This window comes from Lutra lutra, chromosome 6, assembly GCF_902655055.1.
Source record: "Lutra lutra chromosome 6, mLutLut1.2, whole genome shotgun sequence".
In the NCBI taxonomy this organism is placed as follows: domain Eukaryota; kingdom Metazoa; phylum Chordata; class Mammalia; order Carnivora; family Mustelidae; genus Lutra; species Lutra lutra.
Genome location: NC_062283.1, coordinates 96,115,000 through 96,129,119, shown reverse-complemented (window position 1 = coordinate 96,129,119; position 14,120 = coordinate 96,115,000). Strand labels below are relative to the sequence as shown.

General features: G+C 39.2%; 1 protein-coding gene across 1 annotated transcript in view; it reads left to right on the top strand.

The window, feature by feature from the left end:
• Nucleotides 1–693: 693 nt before the first annotated feature.
• EPM2A (EPM2A glucan phosphatase, laforin) overlaps nucleotides 694–14,120 on the top strand; it is a 113,734-nt gene continuing 100,307 nt past the window's right edge. The window contains 2 exon segments of the mRNA XM_047733918.1: nucleotides 694–962; nucleotides 964–1,096. Coding sequence (XP_047589874.1) covers nucleotides 795–962; nucleotides 964–1,096 — 301 coding nt within the window. The 5' untranslated portion in view covers nucleotides 694–794.

Below are 14,120 nucleotides of genomic sequence, written 5' to 3'. Positions count from 1 at the left end.
TTACCTCGAAAAGGACTCGAAAGTATTTACTCCAAACGCATTTTACATATACTAAAAATAGAACATTTTTTGAAAAAATGAAAGCGATCCTGTGTCATTTCAGGCATCGAATTGGACTAGGCAAGGGAAAAGTAACCAGTGTTTTTCTGCATCAGCTCTGGGCTCTGAATGGCATCTCTTCCACCAATCAGAGAAACCTTCGGAGTTAGCAGGGTCTTTCAAGATGGTTATTTTATACCCTCACGTTACAGATAAAGAAACCGGAGGCCCAGCGTAAGGGACCTGTTTAAGGGCCGGAGCTCTCCAGACACCGCGGCCAGGATCTTCCCCCAACTTCACTATTAATGTCACGCCACTTTTCTTTACGACCCATATACACATAATTTCGAGTCTTTGGTTAAGATGACAGTAAAATCGCAGGGTTTCTGGGCTGTTTTCCTCCCTTTCCTAACCCGTTTAGATTCCTTTTGTCGCCTCCGCCGCGTCCCCAGCCGCCCCGCAGAGCCGCGCTGCGGAAAGAGGCGACCGGCCCGGGCAAGCGTCCTTCTCCGCGAGAGGACACTTGTCCCGCGCCCGCTTTTCGTCGCCACAGGCCCGGAGCTGGACCAGGCCCGGCTCCTAGGCCGCGTGATGCAGCCCAAAAAAGGTGCAGCCTCGCACGTGTCCCCGCCAGCGCCCCGGCCCCTGGCGACCAGGCCTCCCGCGCCGCCGCCCAATCGCCGCGGCCGCTTCGCGCTCGGGCCACGTCCGCCGGCCGCCGGGCACCGACACCCGGAGCTGCGCCGCCCGCCGCCATGCGGTTCCGGTTCGGGGTGGTGGTGCCGCCCGCGGTGGCCGGGGCCGGGCCGGAGCTGCTGGTCGTGGGGTCGCGGCCCGAGCTAGGGCGTTGGGAGCCGCGCGGGGCCGTGCGCCTGAGGCCTGCGGGCACGGCGGCGGGCGCGGGGGCGCTGGCGCTGCAGGAGTCCCGGCCTGTGGCTCGGGGAGGTGGAGCTGGCGCCCGAGGAGGCGGCGCAGGACGGGGCGGAGCCGGGCCGCGTGGACACGTTCTGGTACAAGTTCCTGAAGCGGGAACCCGGAGGAGAGCTCTCCTGGGAAGGTACTGGAGCTGGCGTTCCCATCCGAGCGCGTCCCGGGGACTACGGCCTCGGCCTCGGCCTCGGCCTGGGGCGCCTGCCGGTGCCCGCTGCGCGCTCCTCGCGCGCTCTGCCCGTCTCCCCGGCTTCGAAAGCTGCCCCCGAACTCCCCGGCCGCTCCGGCGGGCCAAACAGTGGCAGCCCGCCGCGCCTCGGGCTCGGGACGCGTCCCTAGATCCCTGCCGGGCTCCTGCGCGCCGGCCCGCCCCTTCGCTCCCTGACCCTCCGCCCTATTTCCCACACGCCAGTTCCCGGGGTGTTTCCTGGCGTGGTCGGCTTCGCGGCCGGGTTTCCTAAATGAACCCCGGCCGGGGCACCCGTCCTCCCCGCGCGAGTCCCTGGCCGCCTGGCCCGCCCTGGGGCTCACGGGTTCTCTCTTGAGCTCTGCCCTAGTGTTTCGGCGTCCCCGTTTACCCCCTCGTCCCCTAAGAAAAGACCCAACCTGTGAAGCTGCCCTGTTCCCTCATCCACGTGCTTGTGTATGGGGTTTTCTTTCCTTAGATCTGAGAGCGAACCAATGCAAAGACATTGAGTCTTTCTCCTTTTGGATTTTTTAATTTATTGAGATATACTCTGATTTCCTAAGATATAAAACAATATATGCTAGTTGTAAAAAAAAGAAAAAATCAAATTTCAAGGTAAAAACTTCTTCCCTCCACTGCCTTCTGCCCAGTACGTGTCTGTCTCTACCTATCATGTATCTATCTCACGCACATACTGTATAATATATGATTCTGTATCTTGCTTTTTCTTGATTAACGATATGTTGCCAATACTTTTTAGCGTCACTCCATATAGGTGCATTTTATTTTTTAAAAGGCAACAAAATATTCTGCGTCTGACTAGTGCGCTTTCGGATGGTTTTCGTTTTCCTCTGTTCTAAACAGTAGTAGCTTCACTGAAAGTCCGTGTATGGAGTTACCTTTGAGTATTTGGGAGTGTTGCTGTATGGTAGATTCTGAGAGGTGAACTAGTTAGGTCAGCGTGTGGCCATATTTTACATTTCAATAAGGACTGCGAAATTTTACCCTCAAAAGGCTATACCAGTGTAGACTCCGTCCCCAAACCACCCCCCTCCCCACCTCCCCCAGCGAGGTGTGAATTTAGACAACTCTTTCTTTAAATGTGGTGTGCAAGGTAGAGGATTGGAGTAGGTGTGATCAACAGTTGTCTAAAGCTGATGAAATGAATGTCTCTTTAGAAGTTTATGTGACAAAAATGGGCCATTTAGTCCCTAACGGTGTGGAAACAAAGAATCAGTAAAGAACATGAGTATTCTGTAATACGTTTGTGTATTAACCTTGTTCCACTTGGTTTTATGAACGGGTGGCATTTATTCTCATTTTGTATTACCGTGCCTGAATGGAGGGGTATGCTTACCAGTTTATGCCCTTCTTTACAGGATACAACTTTTATTAATAGTATTACATAATATTTTTAACAATAAAATATCTGCTAATTTTAATAAAAATTATGGACTTTCCCCTCCCTAGTTCTCCTCCTTTTCTGTTTTTAGCTTTTCTGATATTCCTCCCAAAGTTCTAATTAATTTGCTTCTATTGCTATTCTTAATGTATTACGTGTAACTTTTCTGTTCCTAGATTTTGAGTTTCTAAATAAATTATATATAACATTTTAAAATTAAAGTTAGACAATATATACTGACAGCAGCTATGTATCCATAAATTTAACCATCACACTTGCTGTGAAATGTGAGGAATTTAAATTCATTATCTCTCTGCTCCCTGCTGGTTTTTATATTATTATTTTTATATAAAAGTTATCTATGTATAATTGTTGACTTGCTATATATAGAAAGTTCTGTGTTATAATAATTGTACTGTGCAGAAAGTTACCCCTGTATAAGAAGGTAAGAAAAATAGCTGACACACATTCTTTTCCCTCTCCTTACCTTGGTTATTTTCTCTTTATTGGTAAGTTTTATATAATTTATATTGTGTTTTATAATTGTTACTATTCCTTCTTGTTTTGGATTGATAAGTTGATTCTAAAAATGGTAAGTTAAAGAGCATTATAAGAAGCATCATGGTCAGCGTTTAAGAGTAAGGATTCTGGAGCCAGAATGCCTGTGTTCACCAATCCATGTGTGACCTTGGGCAAGTTACTTAACTTATTGTGCTGTCTTTGTTTATTTTTTTAATTTTTTAAAGATTTTACTTATTTATTTGACAGACTGAGATCACAGTTGGCAGAGAGGCAGGCAGAGAGAGAAAGGGAAGCAGGCTTCCCGCTGAGCAGAGAGTCAGAAAGGGGGGGTTCGATCCCAGGACCTTGGGATCATGACCAGAACAGAAGGCAGAGGCTTTAACCCACTGAGCCACCCAGGCAGCCCTACTGTGCTGCCTTTGAAAGAACTAAGCTGGCTAATAAATCTAAAAGAATTAATAGAGGACTTACATTAAGTGTTAAATAAGTGTTAGTGATCGTTATCTTTACTGTTACAATTAGGAAATAGTTATTGCAGAACCAAGTAGTGCAATTAGACTCATAAAAAAGGAAATGTAATTCTGTGACATGGAACACAGGGAAGGGATTCTTTTCCCTTAACGCTGTAAGTGTCAAGATACCCGGGTTTGTTTACTTCATATTTGGGTGGTAATGTTCTTCTACAACTTGTGTAAAATTTCTAGGTAATTTTTTTTTTTTTAACACCAGAAGCAGCACATTGATCATCAGAATTTCCTAGCTTGACTGCAGTATTTGATGAATGCAAACTTCTCATTTTTTGGAAAAATTTTTGCCTTGAAAAATTGGGATTCTTTTTCTAATTTTCATTGATGTAGTGTGTTCAGAGCACAACTCTCTGGGACTTTTTTGTTTTTAATTGAACTCCCAGGTTAGTTACATTGTTTTGGATGCCATGTCTTCCTCTTTCTTAAATATCTTACTCATTTTGTTGAGTTGTATCCTAAAATAATTTTGAAGAAACAGTAAATGGGAGATAAAATATCTGAATTCTCAGTTTCTTGAAAATGTCTGTATTTTGCCTTCACACTTGACTGATCCTTTGGTATTCTAGTCTCAAATTAATTTTCCCTTTGAAACCTTTGCCTCAGTACCTTGTAGTACCCATTGTAATGGATAACTGTGATGCCAAACTGAGCCCATTCCTCTATAGGCCATCTGTTTTTTTCTTCCCTCTTTTGAAGACAACCTTTCCTTAAATTATTTTACCAGGATGTATCTGAGTCTCTCTTGTTTATATCACTTGACAATGGGTTGGATCTTTCAATTTCAGTAATTGTTCCTTTTAACTCAGGGAGATATTTTATTATTTCATTTCCTCCCCTGTTTTCTCTGTTCTTTCCTCTGAAATGGCTATTAGCCATATAATCTACCTTCTGCATACATGTGAGTATCTCTTTTCTCTTATATTTTCCATGGTTTGTGTTTGGATGAATTTTCCTGACAATGTTTCCCAGATCACTGCTTGATTTTAATACTAGCTATTCCATCATTTAGTCCTTACACTGGATTTTTTTTACTTTTGGCAATCATATTTTTAATCTTTTGCATTTTTTCTGTTATTCTCTGATTTCTTTTCTTTTTTTCATAGCGCTTGTTCTTCCTGTATGGATACAATTAATACCTGAATCTTTCTGATGACATTAGATAGAATTCATTAAAAGTTGTTTCTGTCTTACGTTAACTTTTTTTTCTCTATGGGCAATTTTTTTTTTTTTATGCTGTAAGTTTTCCCTAAATATTGGACAATCCTTGGATGACCATTCATTTTTATAAATAAAGTATATGTTGATTAGTATAGGCAGCTGTGCTGGTTTCTTATTTAAGTTGTTTATCTTTACCCAAAATCCCCTCTAAGTGGGGGGACATGCCTGGGATACTGTGTAGTTTGGCAGATTTCCTTCTTTAGGGTGTGAGGCTGGGGAGTCAGTGAGCTCCAGGTCCTTACCATTAGCAAAGTAAAAACAAACAAGCAAATGAAACTTTACTATGGGGAAATATATTTTAGCAGATTTTATTCCTAAATGGAGTTACCTTTTCTTTCTTTCCTTCTTTTTTTTTTCTCCTTTTCCTTCTCCTCCTCCTCCTCCTCCTTCTTTTCTTCTTCTTCTTCTTTTCTTCTTCTTCTTCTTCTTCTTCTTCTTCTTCTTCTTCTTCTTCTTCTTCTTCTTCTTCTTCTTTCTTCACCACCTTCAACTCTACTGGTAGATCCACAGCCATCTCAAGATCTGTTCACCTAGATCTCTAGCTCATACGCCCTGGGGCCCTTTCCAGGAAAACCCTTCCCTCCTATGTTTAGAGCACACTGAATTCATTTTGAGGATACGGTGGGCCAGAAGGAGGCATGTGGGAAACTTTTCTTTGCAGTCTCTTCCAGGTTGGCATCCGTGTGCTTGTTAGGGGTCTTCTTACCTGTTGCTTTTTTAGTAGTCTTCCCTAACTCACCCCTTAATCTTTCTCATAGTGCTCTTCCTTTCTTCATACCTCATCTCACAGTTTAAAAGCACATTAGTTATATTGGCCTAGGCTCTTTGATTGCAAGTAATAGAAATGGAGGGTGAACCAGTCTAAAAGAGAGAAATTATTATTAACTCATAGAAACAAACTAAAAGAAACATGGACTTTAACCTCTCTGCTCTCGCTTGCTCTCCAGCTGTCTCTCTTCCCTGTGGGTTTGCTTTACTCTGGTACTGACCTCATTCCCTCAAGCAGACTCTACCAAGGTAGACTTCCCAACAGGGAGCTCCAGGCTTACATACTCAATCCCAGAGAAGGAAAAAAAAAAAAAAAAATTCTTCGCTGACAGCTCTAGTTAGAAAAATGTGTGGGAGAAATGGGAATTTACCTTCCTGAAACCCAGTCATTCTTGCCAGGGAGGTGGGAGTACCATGAGTATTTCCAATAGCAAACACTTTTTGAAGTAGGGGAGGAACACTTTCCTCCCAAAAGTGACTGTTTCAGGGGCAGTTTAGAATATGGTGGGCTGTAAGTTCACAGAAAACACAACAAACAGTTGTTTAAACAAATAAAGGTTAATCTCTGCTATAAAAAGTACATAGAGAGATGGTGATGGTAATGGCCCATAGCCCATGGATGTCTGGAGAGGTGTCATTGCATTTTCTTGGCTTTTTCCTCAAGACAACAGTCTAGTCATCACATTTGCATCCAGTGGAATATGGGAGGAGAGAGAAGATTGGTAGTGTCACCCGTGGGTGTCCCGTGTATCTGGAAAGCTGTAACCTCAGCAGATTACTCCTCCCCACAACACACATACTTCCTTTCAGTTGGTGATTATGAATAAAGCTACTACAGTGATGGGCAAGTTTTTATGTAAACTTAAAGTTTTCAATCAGTTGGGTAAATACTAGGAATGGGTTTGCCAGAGCATATGAAACTGTATTGAGCTTTTTTTTTTTTTTTTTTAGATTTTATTTATTTATTTGACAGAGAGAGATCACAAGTAGACGGAGAGGCAGGCAGAGAGAGAGAGAGAGGGAAGCAGGCTTCTTGCTGAGCAGAGAGCCCGATGTGGGACTCGATCCCAGGACCCTGAGATCATGATGTATTGAGCTTTTTAAGAAACTTGTCAAACCATCTTCTGAGGTGGCCATAGCGTTTTTCATTCCCACCAGCAATGAATGAGGGTTCCTGTTGCTACACATTCTCACAGCAATTGATTTTGCTCAGATTTTGGGTTTTAAGTATTCTTACAGTTGGGCGGTTGGTATCTGATTTTTTAAATTTGTGAAAATACATGATGTTGAGCGTCTTTTTATCTGTATATCTGTATATCTTTTTTTAATTGGCTGCTCAGATCTTTCTTCCACTTTTTAGTTAGGTTGTTTTCTTATTGCTGATTTTTAAGAGTTCTTTGAATATTTGGATACAAGATCTAAAGAGATATATGATTTGCAAATATTTCCTCACTGTTTGAGACTTGTCTTTTCATTCTCTTAACAGTGTTATTTACAATGTAAAACTTTTAGTTTTAATGCAGTCCATTTTATCATTTTTTTTCTTTAATGGATTATGCCTTTTGTTTTGAATCAAAGATCTCATTTCTAAACTCAAGGTCATCTATTTTTTCTCCTATGTTATCTTCTAGAAGCTTTTTATAATTTTGTGTGTTACATATAAGTCTATAATCCATTTTGTGTTAATTTTTATCTCTGATACAAAGTCTGTGTCTAGATTCTTTTTTTCTTTTTTTTATGAGTATCTAATTGTTCCAGGGCCACTTGTTGAAAATTCTTTCCTTCCTTTTTTGATGGGCCTTTATTAAAATTTAGATATTTGCACTGATCTATGTGCTCATTCTTTTACCCATGTCACACAGTGTGTTGATTACTGTAGCTGTATGTTAATCTTGAAATAGTAGTAGTATGAGTCCTCCATCTTTGTTTTCTTCAGTATTGTGTTGGGTCTTTTTGGTGTTTACATTTACATTGTAGTGTCAGTTTGTTGATATTACAAAATAATGTGATTTGATTGGGATTGCATTGAATATATATATATATATATATATATATATATATAAAGTTCAGAAAAATTGACATCTTAACCATATCAAGTCTTATCAAGTCTTTCAATCTATGAACCTGGAGTACATCTCCATTTAATTAGATCTTTGATTTCTTTCGTTAGTGTTTTGTAGTTCTCCACATATAGATCCTGTACATGTTCTGTTAAATTTATACATTTTTGGGGCGCCTGGGTGGCTCAGTGGGTTAAAGCCTCTGCCTTCGGCTCAGGTCATGATCTCAGGGTCCTGGGATCGAGCCCCGCATCGGGCTCTCTGCTCAGTGGGGAGCCTGCTTCCTCCTCTCTCTCTCTCTGCCTGCCTCTCTGCCTACTTGTGATCTCTCTCTCTGTCAAATAAATAAATAAAATCTTTAAAAAAAATAAATTTATACATTTTTGCGGGGGGAGGGTGCTAGCTTAAATGGCATATTTAAAACCTTTTTGATTGTAGATTTCAATTGTTCATCACTGATACATAGAAAAGAAATTGACTTTCATATCTATTCATTTTTGTTTGGATGTTGGATATTGTAGTTTTTCATTTTAGAGTTGGAATCTTTTTTCTGGCAGTTATTGTGGATAAGTTTGTCACTTTTGAAGTTTATCTTGAAGGTTTATAAGGACACATCTATGGTAGCTTTTACTGTAGGACTAATTTAGCTCTACTACTAAGGAATGACCCTTCTGTGTTCTCTTTTAAATGCCCCATGTATTAAATAAGATCTCCTCATTCTGATGGAAATGCAAATGTTTCCCAGTTCTGTGTGAACTCTGCCAATTCTTTGGCATACAATATTCAGAAATTTCTTCTGTTTGTTTTTTGTATGGCTTGCTATGGCTCTATCAAATTTCATCTTATGCATCCACAGATTGGTATGAAGCTAAAGAATCTAAGAGACATTTATGCAAGTTCATGGACCTTTCTCTTCAGGGATTTTTCATTTCTGAAATTTGGTCCTACAAATTCCAATTCACCCTATTCTCCCCAAACTTGGATTTCTGTTTCCTCAGTTACTGAGACCACTGAGTTCTCTTTGAATCTTGTTCCTCCATCATGGTTCAGAAATTCTCTACAGGCAGAAATCCGTGGCATTCATATTGTTCACCTTGTTTCTTTTACTTCTCTCAGAGATTATAGTCTTATGCTGATTTTTGTTCAACATTTAAATACAATTGTATCATACATTGTGCCATTTTTTTAGTTATTACTTTTATAGGCAGGAGAAGAAGTCTTGGACTAATTTTTAAAAGTTTGCAGGTAGGTATTTTTCCAGCATATTTTTATAATTTTGCAAAAGAATTCCTGATTTTATTATTTATTTATAATATATTTGTATATATGTGTGTGTATATATATATGTACATATATTCATACACAGACACATTCACACACATACACAGTCTAATCTATATCTTTCTTGTTAAAATTAGGTTGTTTTCCTTGGGTGTATCTTCTAAAAGGGATGATTAATAACCACACTATGGTTGTTATGAGGACTAGTTTATGAAGTGCCTAGAACAAAGTAGTAGCTATGACTTTAAGATAGCCAACAATTGATGAAATTTATTGATCTTAAAGGTAGTTTATGTTCCTAGAAGCAGCAGCAGTTTTATATAATATTGGACTAATTCATACACTGACCCCAAACTATACCAGCATTGCCAGTATATTCTAGATTTTGCTGCAACCTCCCAATAATTACTTGCCTTACCCATTTCTACTTCAGCTGCCCTGTACCTTGGTGAAGAGTGGGTTTGAGTGGAGGATAGAAGGACATGTACCGCATAAGTGATATCATCCACATTGCAGCTAAATTTTGTGGATAGAGAGCATGTAACTTTTTTCTTTGTCTAATTGCAAAATTCTTTTATATTTTTAATCCTTTTAAAATTTAAATTCAGTTTAATTAACATATACTGTATTACTAGTTTCAGAAGTAGAATTTATTGATTCATCAGTTGTGTACAACTCCCAGTGCTCATCGCTTCAAGTGCCCTCCTTAAGGCCTATCACCCAATTATGCCATTCCCCCACTCACCTCCCCTCTAACAACCCTCAGTTTGTTTCTTATAGTTAAGAGATGTGTGCTCAATATTAATTGGATAAACTTTGACTAGAAGAAAGATCTCCTAAATACAAACTTAGTCCTTTGTTTTATCCATTATGAGGTGAGAGTCTTTCAAGAACATAGCTATGCTTACTACACTCAAAGGAATCATTAAAAAGGCAATATAAAGAGAGGGACCTAATCGAGAGTTACACGAGAATAACTTAATGAGCTATGAATGACAAGTATAAAGAAAACTTTAAAGAGTGACATTTGACATGGTCAAGAAAGAAAGATTTATTTTGGTAATAGTTTATTACTGTTGAATGAAAAATTCTGACTGAAAATTGTGATAAATGAAATTTAACTGTTCTTGGTCAGCTGAAATTACTGTATGATGATTTCATTTTGTGATGGGGAAAGTGGGTCCGAGAGAGGTTTAGCAAATATCCTAAGTCCACACACTGTTAACCTGTGGGAAACACTGGCTGTGGGAAACACCTTTCTTTAGGCAGGTGTCATGATTTGGCACTAGGCAGGGCATGGCAATTTGGTGAGTGAATTTTCATATTCCATACACAAACTCTAAATCAAAGACTTCATAGATGAGAAGGAGTTCACTCTGGCTGTGTAAGATCCAGTATATCTCTGTATCATCAGTGAGAAGGGAATTGACAGAGAATGAGAAAAAAATGGAGAGGTGAATGGAGACTGTTTACTCCAAAGGATCCTTCTCTTGGTATTCTCTCTTCCCTCCTCTCCACTCCTTTCTCTTCGGAGCATTCATTGATGTGTATATCAGCCCAAATGACCTGAAGTTTTAACAACATCAAGAGGATATTCAAACCAAAATGAAAAGCATGTTTACCTCTCTTGGATCAAAACCAGTTGTATCAGGCAGAGGAAAATAATCCAGGACTAGATATTACTGCAGTTTCTTATTCCATCTCCCCCCATACCTGATCCTCCTTCATTTGCCAGAGAGTTAATGGGAGCGGAAATGAAAGTGCTTGCTGTTTTTAGATGATCTGTTCATGTCCCCTAGAAGCAGAATGAGGTTCTAATTTTAGGAAAATTTAAAGAAAATAATGTTGCATGCTCACATAGTGGGGAAGGAGAAAAATTAGGAACATTTTTTTTTCAAAAGGTGGTAAAGCAACTGCGAACTTAGCAATGTTATTTGGTGCTCCTGTGGAGACAAAATATCAGTTGGATAAGGCATTAAACAAGGTATAATGTATTTTATGGTGTTTAATTGAAAGATAAAATGCATACAGTGGAGATTTTATACTTCTTTAAATATGTTTCTTTGTGTAAAGATAATGCTCATGAGGATTTGGGATGTGAGTGTGAATGAGGGAAAGATTTACAAATTGGATTTGTAGACAGCCAGAGAATGGTGGATAGCTTAATGAGATGAGACAAGTCTGAGAAGATTTCAACTTTCTGTAAACGAGATGGGCTCAGCTGGCTGGTCAGGTCTGACTTACTGAGCTCCCGCTAGGTGTGAGAGATGGCTCTGTGTCTTTGGGCCGGCACTGGTGGCTCATTAAAATGTTTATTATTCCAAGATCATCCTCAACTTTAAATATTGTTACCTGGCAGTGTTCTGTTTTCTGCTCCGATGGTGGATCCTGGGCTCTGTCCATCTAGCTCAGGTCTGTATTACAGCCAATATACACTGAAAGAGAAGCTTGACATTTTCAGTTCTATGACCTTCATGTTTTTAAATGTTAAATCATAATGTCACATTAACATAACACAGAGCTTGATCCTGAATTTTTGCTAATTAAACCATAGAGAATTAGAGGAATGGTTACTATCAAATCATTTTCTTTTCAGTTTAGTTGTAAAAGGCTCTATATTATGGCTGTGAGCAAAGAAAATTTTATCAACATTTCACCCATGATGGCCAACATTTCTGGATGTCATATTTATAGATTTTATGAACTATTAGTACCTTTGGCAAAAGTTAATATGACATTTAAATTCATGTCTTTTGTCATAAGTTATCAATTTATTGCCTTCTTTATTGATTGAAATCTCTAAAAATTTATCTGTTTGATGAGTATGACAACAATTACCTAGAACAATTCCAGAGCTGGAGAAATTTTGAACTCCCATATACAGAAAACTATATTTGGGGGGTTACACTACTATTTCCATGATCTTAGATTCAGAACTATTCTAAATATCACCTATTGATTTCTGAGGTTGTATAAATTCTGAGTGTGGGATACAAGAAGACATTGGTTTAAAGTGTTGCTTTAACATTTACTAGTTCAGAATAATTATGAGGAAGCATTGAGCCAATACATGTGAACATTCTTTGTAAATGGGAGTAATGATTATTTTGTACTAAAAATATTGACAAGATTTTGTCATTGGCTTATTTATGTTTATCATTTTCTGGTGGTACTTCACATTTATTTGCAATGAAGGAGTATCCCATAAAAATTTTTTTAGAAAAGCACTTTACCTCTGAGCTATGTATACATTTTTGCAAAGGCTTCAGTTTTCACTTACTTAATCTGTTTAGAAATTTGAATCTGCAGTTTTCACTTGATGATGTCTTTTAATTGAAGTTCAAGAGGTTTTACTATTTTTCAGAGAGATTTGCTTAGAATTCATTAGTGAATCAATCTAATCAGGTGTGAGGAATATGGAGAGATATAACCCAAATCAAACTTTAAAAAAGGGAACTCTTAGGAACTCTGCTATTACAAAGGTGAACAAAATGCCATGAAATAAAAATGTATTAAGCTCATTAAACCTCACATTTTACTATTACTTAAAACCTTATTTTGGTGTTAGCCATTGAGAAAGGATGTCTATAACTTTCCATTCCTCATTTAGGCACCCTAACAAATCAGAATACGTATTTGATTCATCTGATCAACTCATTTTGTACACAATCATGAGATTCAGTTATCCACCTGACATTGTGATAAGTGCTGGGAAACACTGATGAAAAATTCGCAGCTCTTGAGTGTAAGAGATTTGTATTCTAGATGAGAAAAAAGACTTTTTATCAAGGAAGGATTGTAACAGCAATCTGAAATTCTGTATACAGTGGAGTGGCAAAAGTTTATCCGGTAATCAGGAATGGGAGACGGGTTGAGGAAGTCTTTATGGAGGGGATAGTATTTTAAACTTGGTATTTAAAGAAAAACAGGACCTTCCCTTGTTATTTTTTTCTGTAATTATGAAAATAAAAGCAACACATTTATTCCTTTTTTAAAAAAATTAGCATATAATGTATTATTTGTTTCAGGGGTACAGGTCTGTGATTCATCAGACCTACACAATTCACAGCACTCACCATAGGACATACCCTCCCCAGTGTCCATCACCCAGCCACCCCATCCCTCCCATTCCCCCCCACTCCAGAAACCTTCAGTTTGTTTCCTGAGATTGAGTCTCTTATGGTTTGTCTCCCTTGCTGGTTTCTGAAGCAACACAGTTATTCCTAAGGATTTGTCTGATGTGAATCTAAGAGGAAATTGGTGCTCTGACTTGATCTTCTATGAGTGAGAATCCTTGTTTTATTAAAGTGACCAGGGAAAAGCCAGAGTCTGGGGATTCAAAGGCATTTAAGTGTTTAATTCTTTTGTGGTAGGACTCCTCTGGAGTCCTGTGATGGGTGGCTGAACTGTAGGGTTTTGGGGAAAGGAGTGCTGAGGGAGAGTGCTGTCAGGCCCCTGGTTGAGGAAGGTGGGGATGGGAGGAAGATGGGGAAGGGGACTACAGGAGATGGTGGGGGGTGGGGGTTATGCTTATGGGGTGGTGAGTAGGACCTTCTTTCTTGAGGCCTCTCACTGCTTTGTTCATTTGGACCACTGCTGTTGGCATCTTTTCTTTTTCTTCAAATGTAACTCAGATAACTCTCTAGCGAATTTTCTAGATATGCCAGTGATTCCCTAACCTGATTGAGCATTAGGATCACCTAATTGGGAGTCACTAGCATATCTTTAAAAACATACAGATTCTTGGGTCAGTCACAGACTTACAGAATCTCCAAAAATGGAGGCTGGAAATATGTACTTTCAAAAAGAGTTTTATTGAGATATAATTCACATATCATAAAAATCAGCCCCTTAAAGCATAAAACTGAGCGGTTTTTAGTATATTCACAAAGTCAACATGAATTACCCAACGTTTTCACACTCCAAAAGGAAATTTTGTACTTGTTACTAATCAGTCCCTATTTCTCCCTTCCCTGCCCTCTGGCAAATGTAATAATGTACTTTCAGTCTCTATGAATTTGTCCGTTCTGAATGTTTCATATAAATGAAACCATATAACATGTGACTCCTTGTAACGGACTATACATGCTTCATTCATACTTTTATTGCTGAGTAATAATTCATTGTATGGCTATACCACATTCCATTTATGTGTTCATCAGTTGGTGGACATATGGGTTATTTTC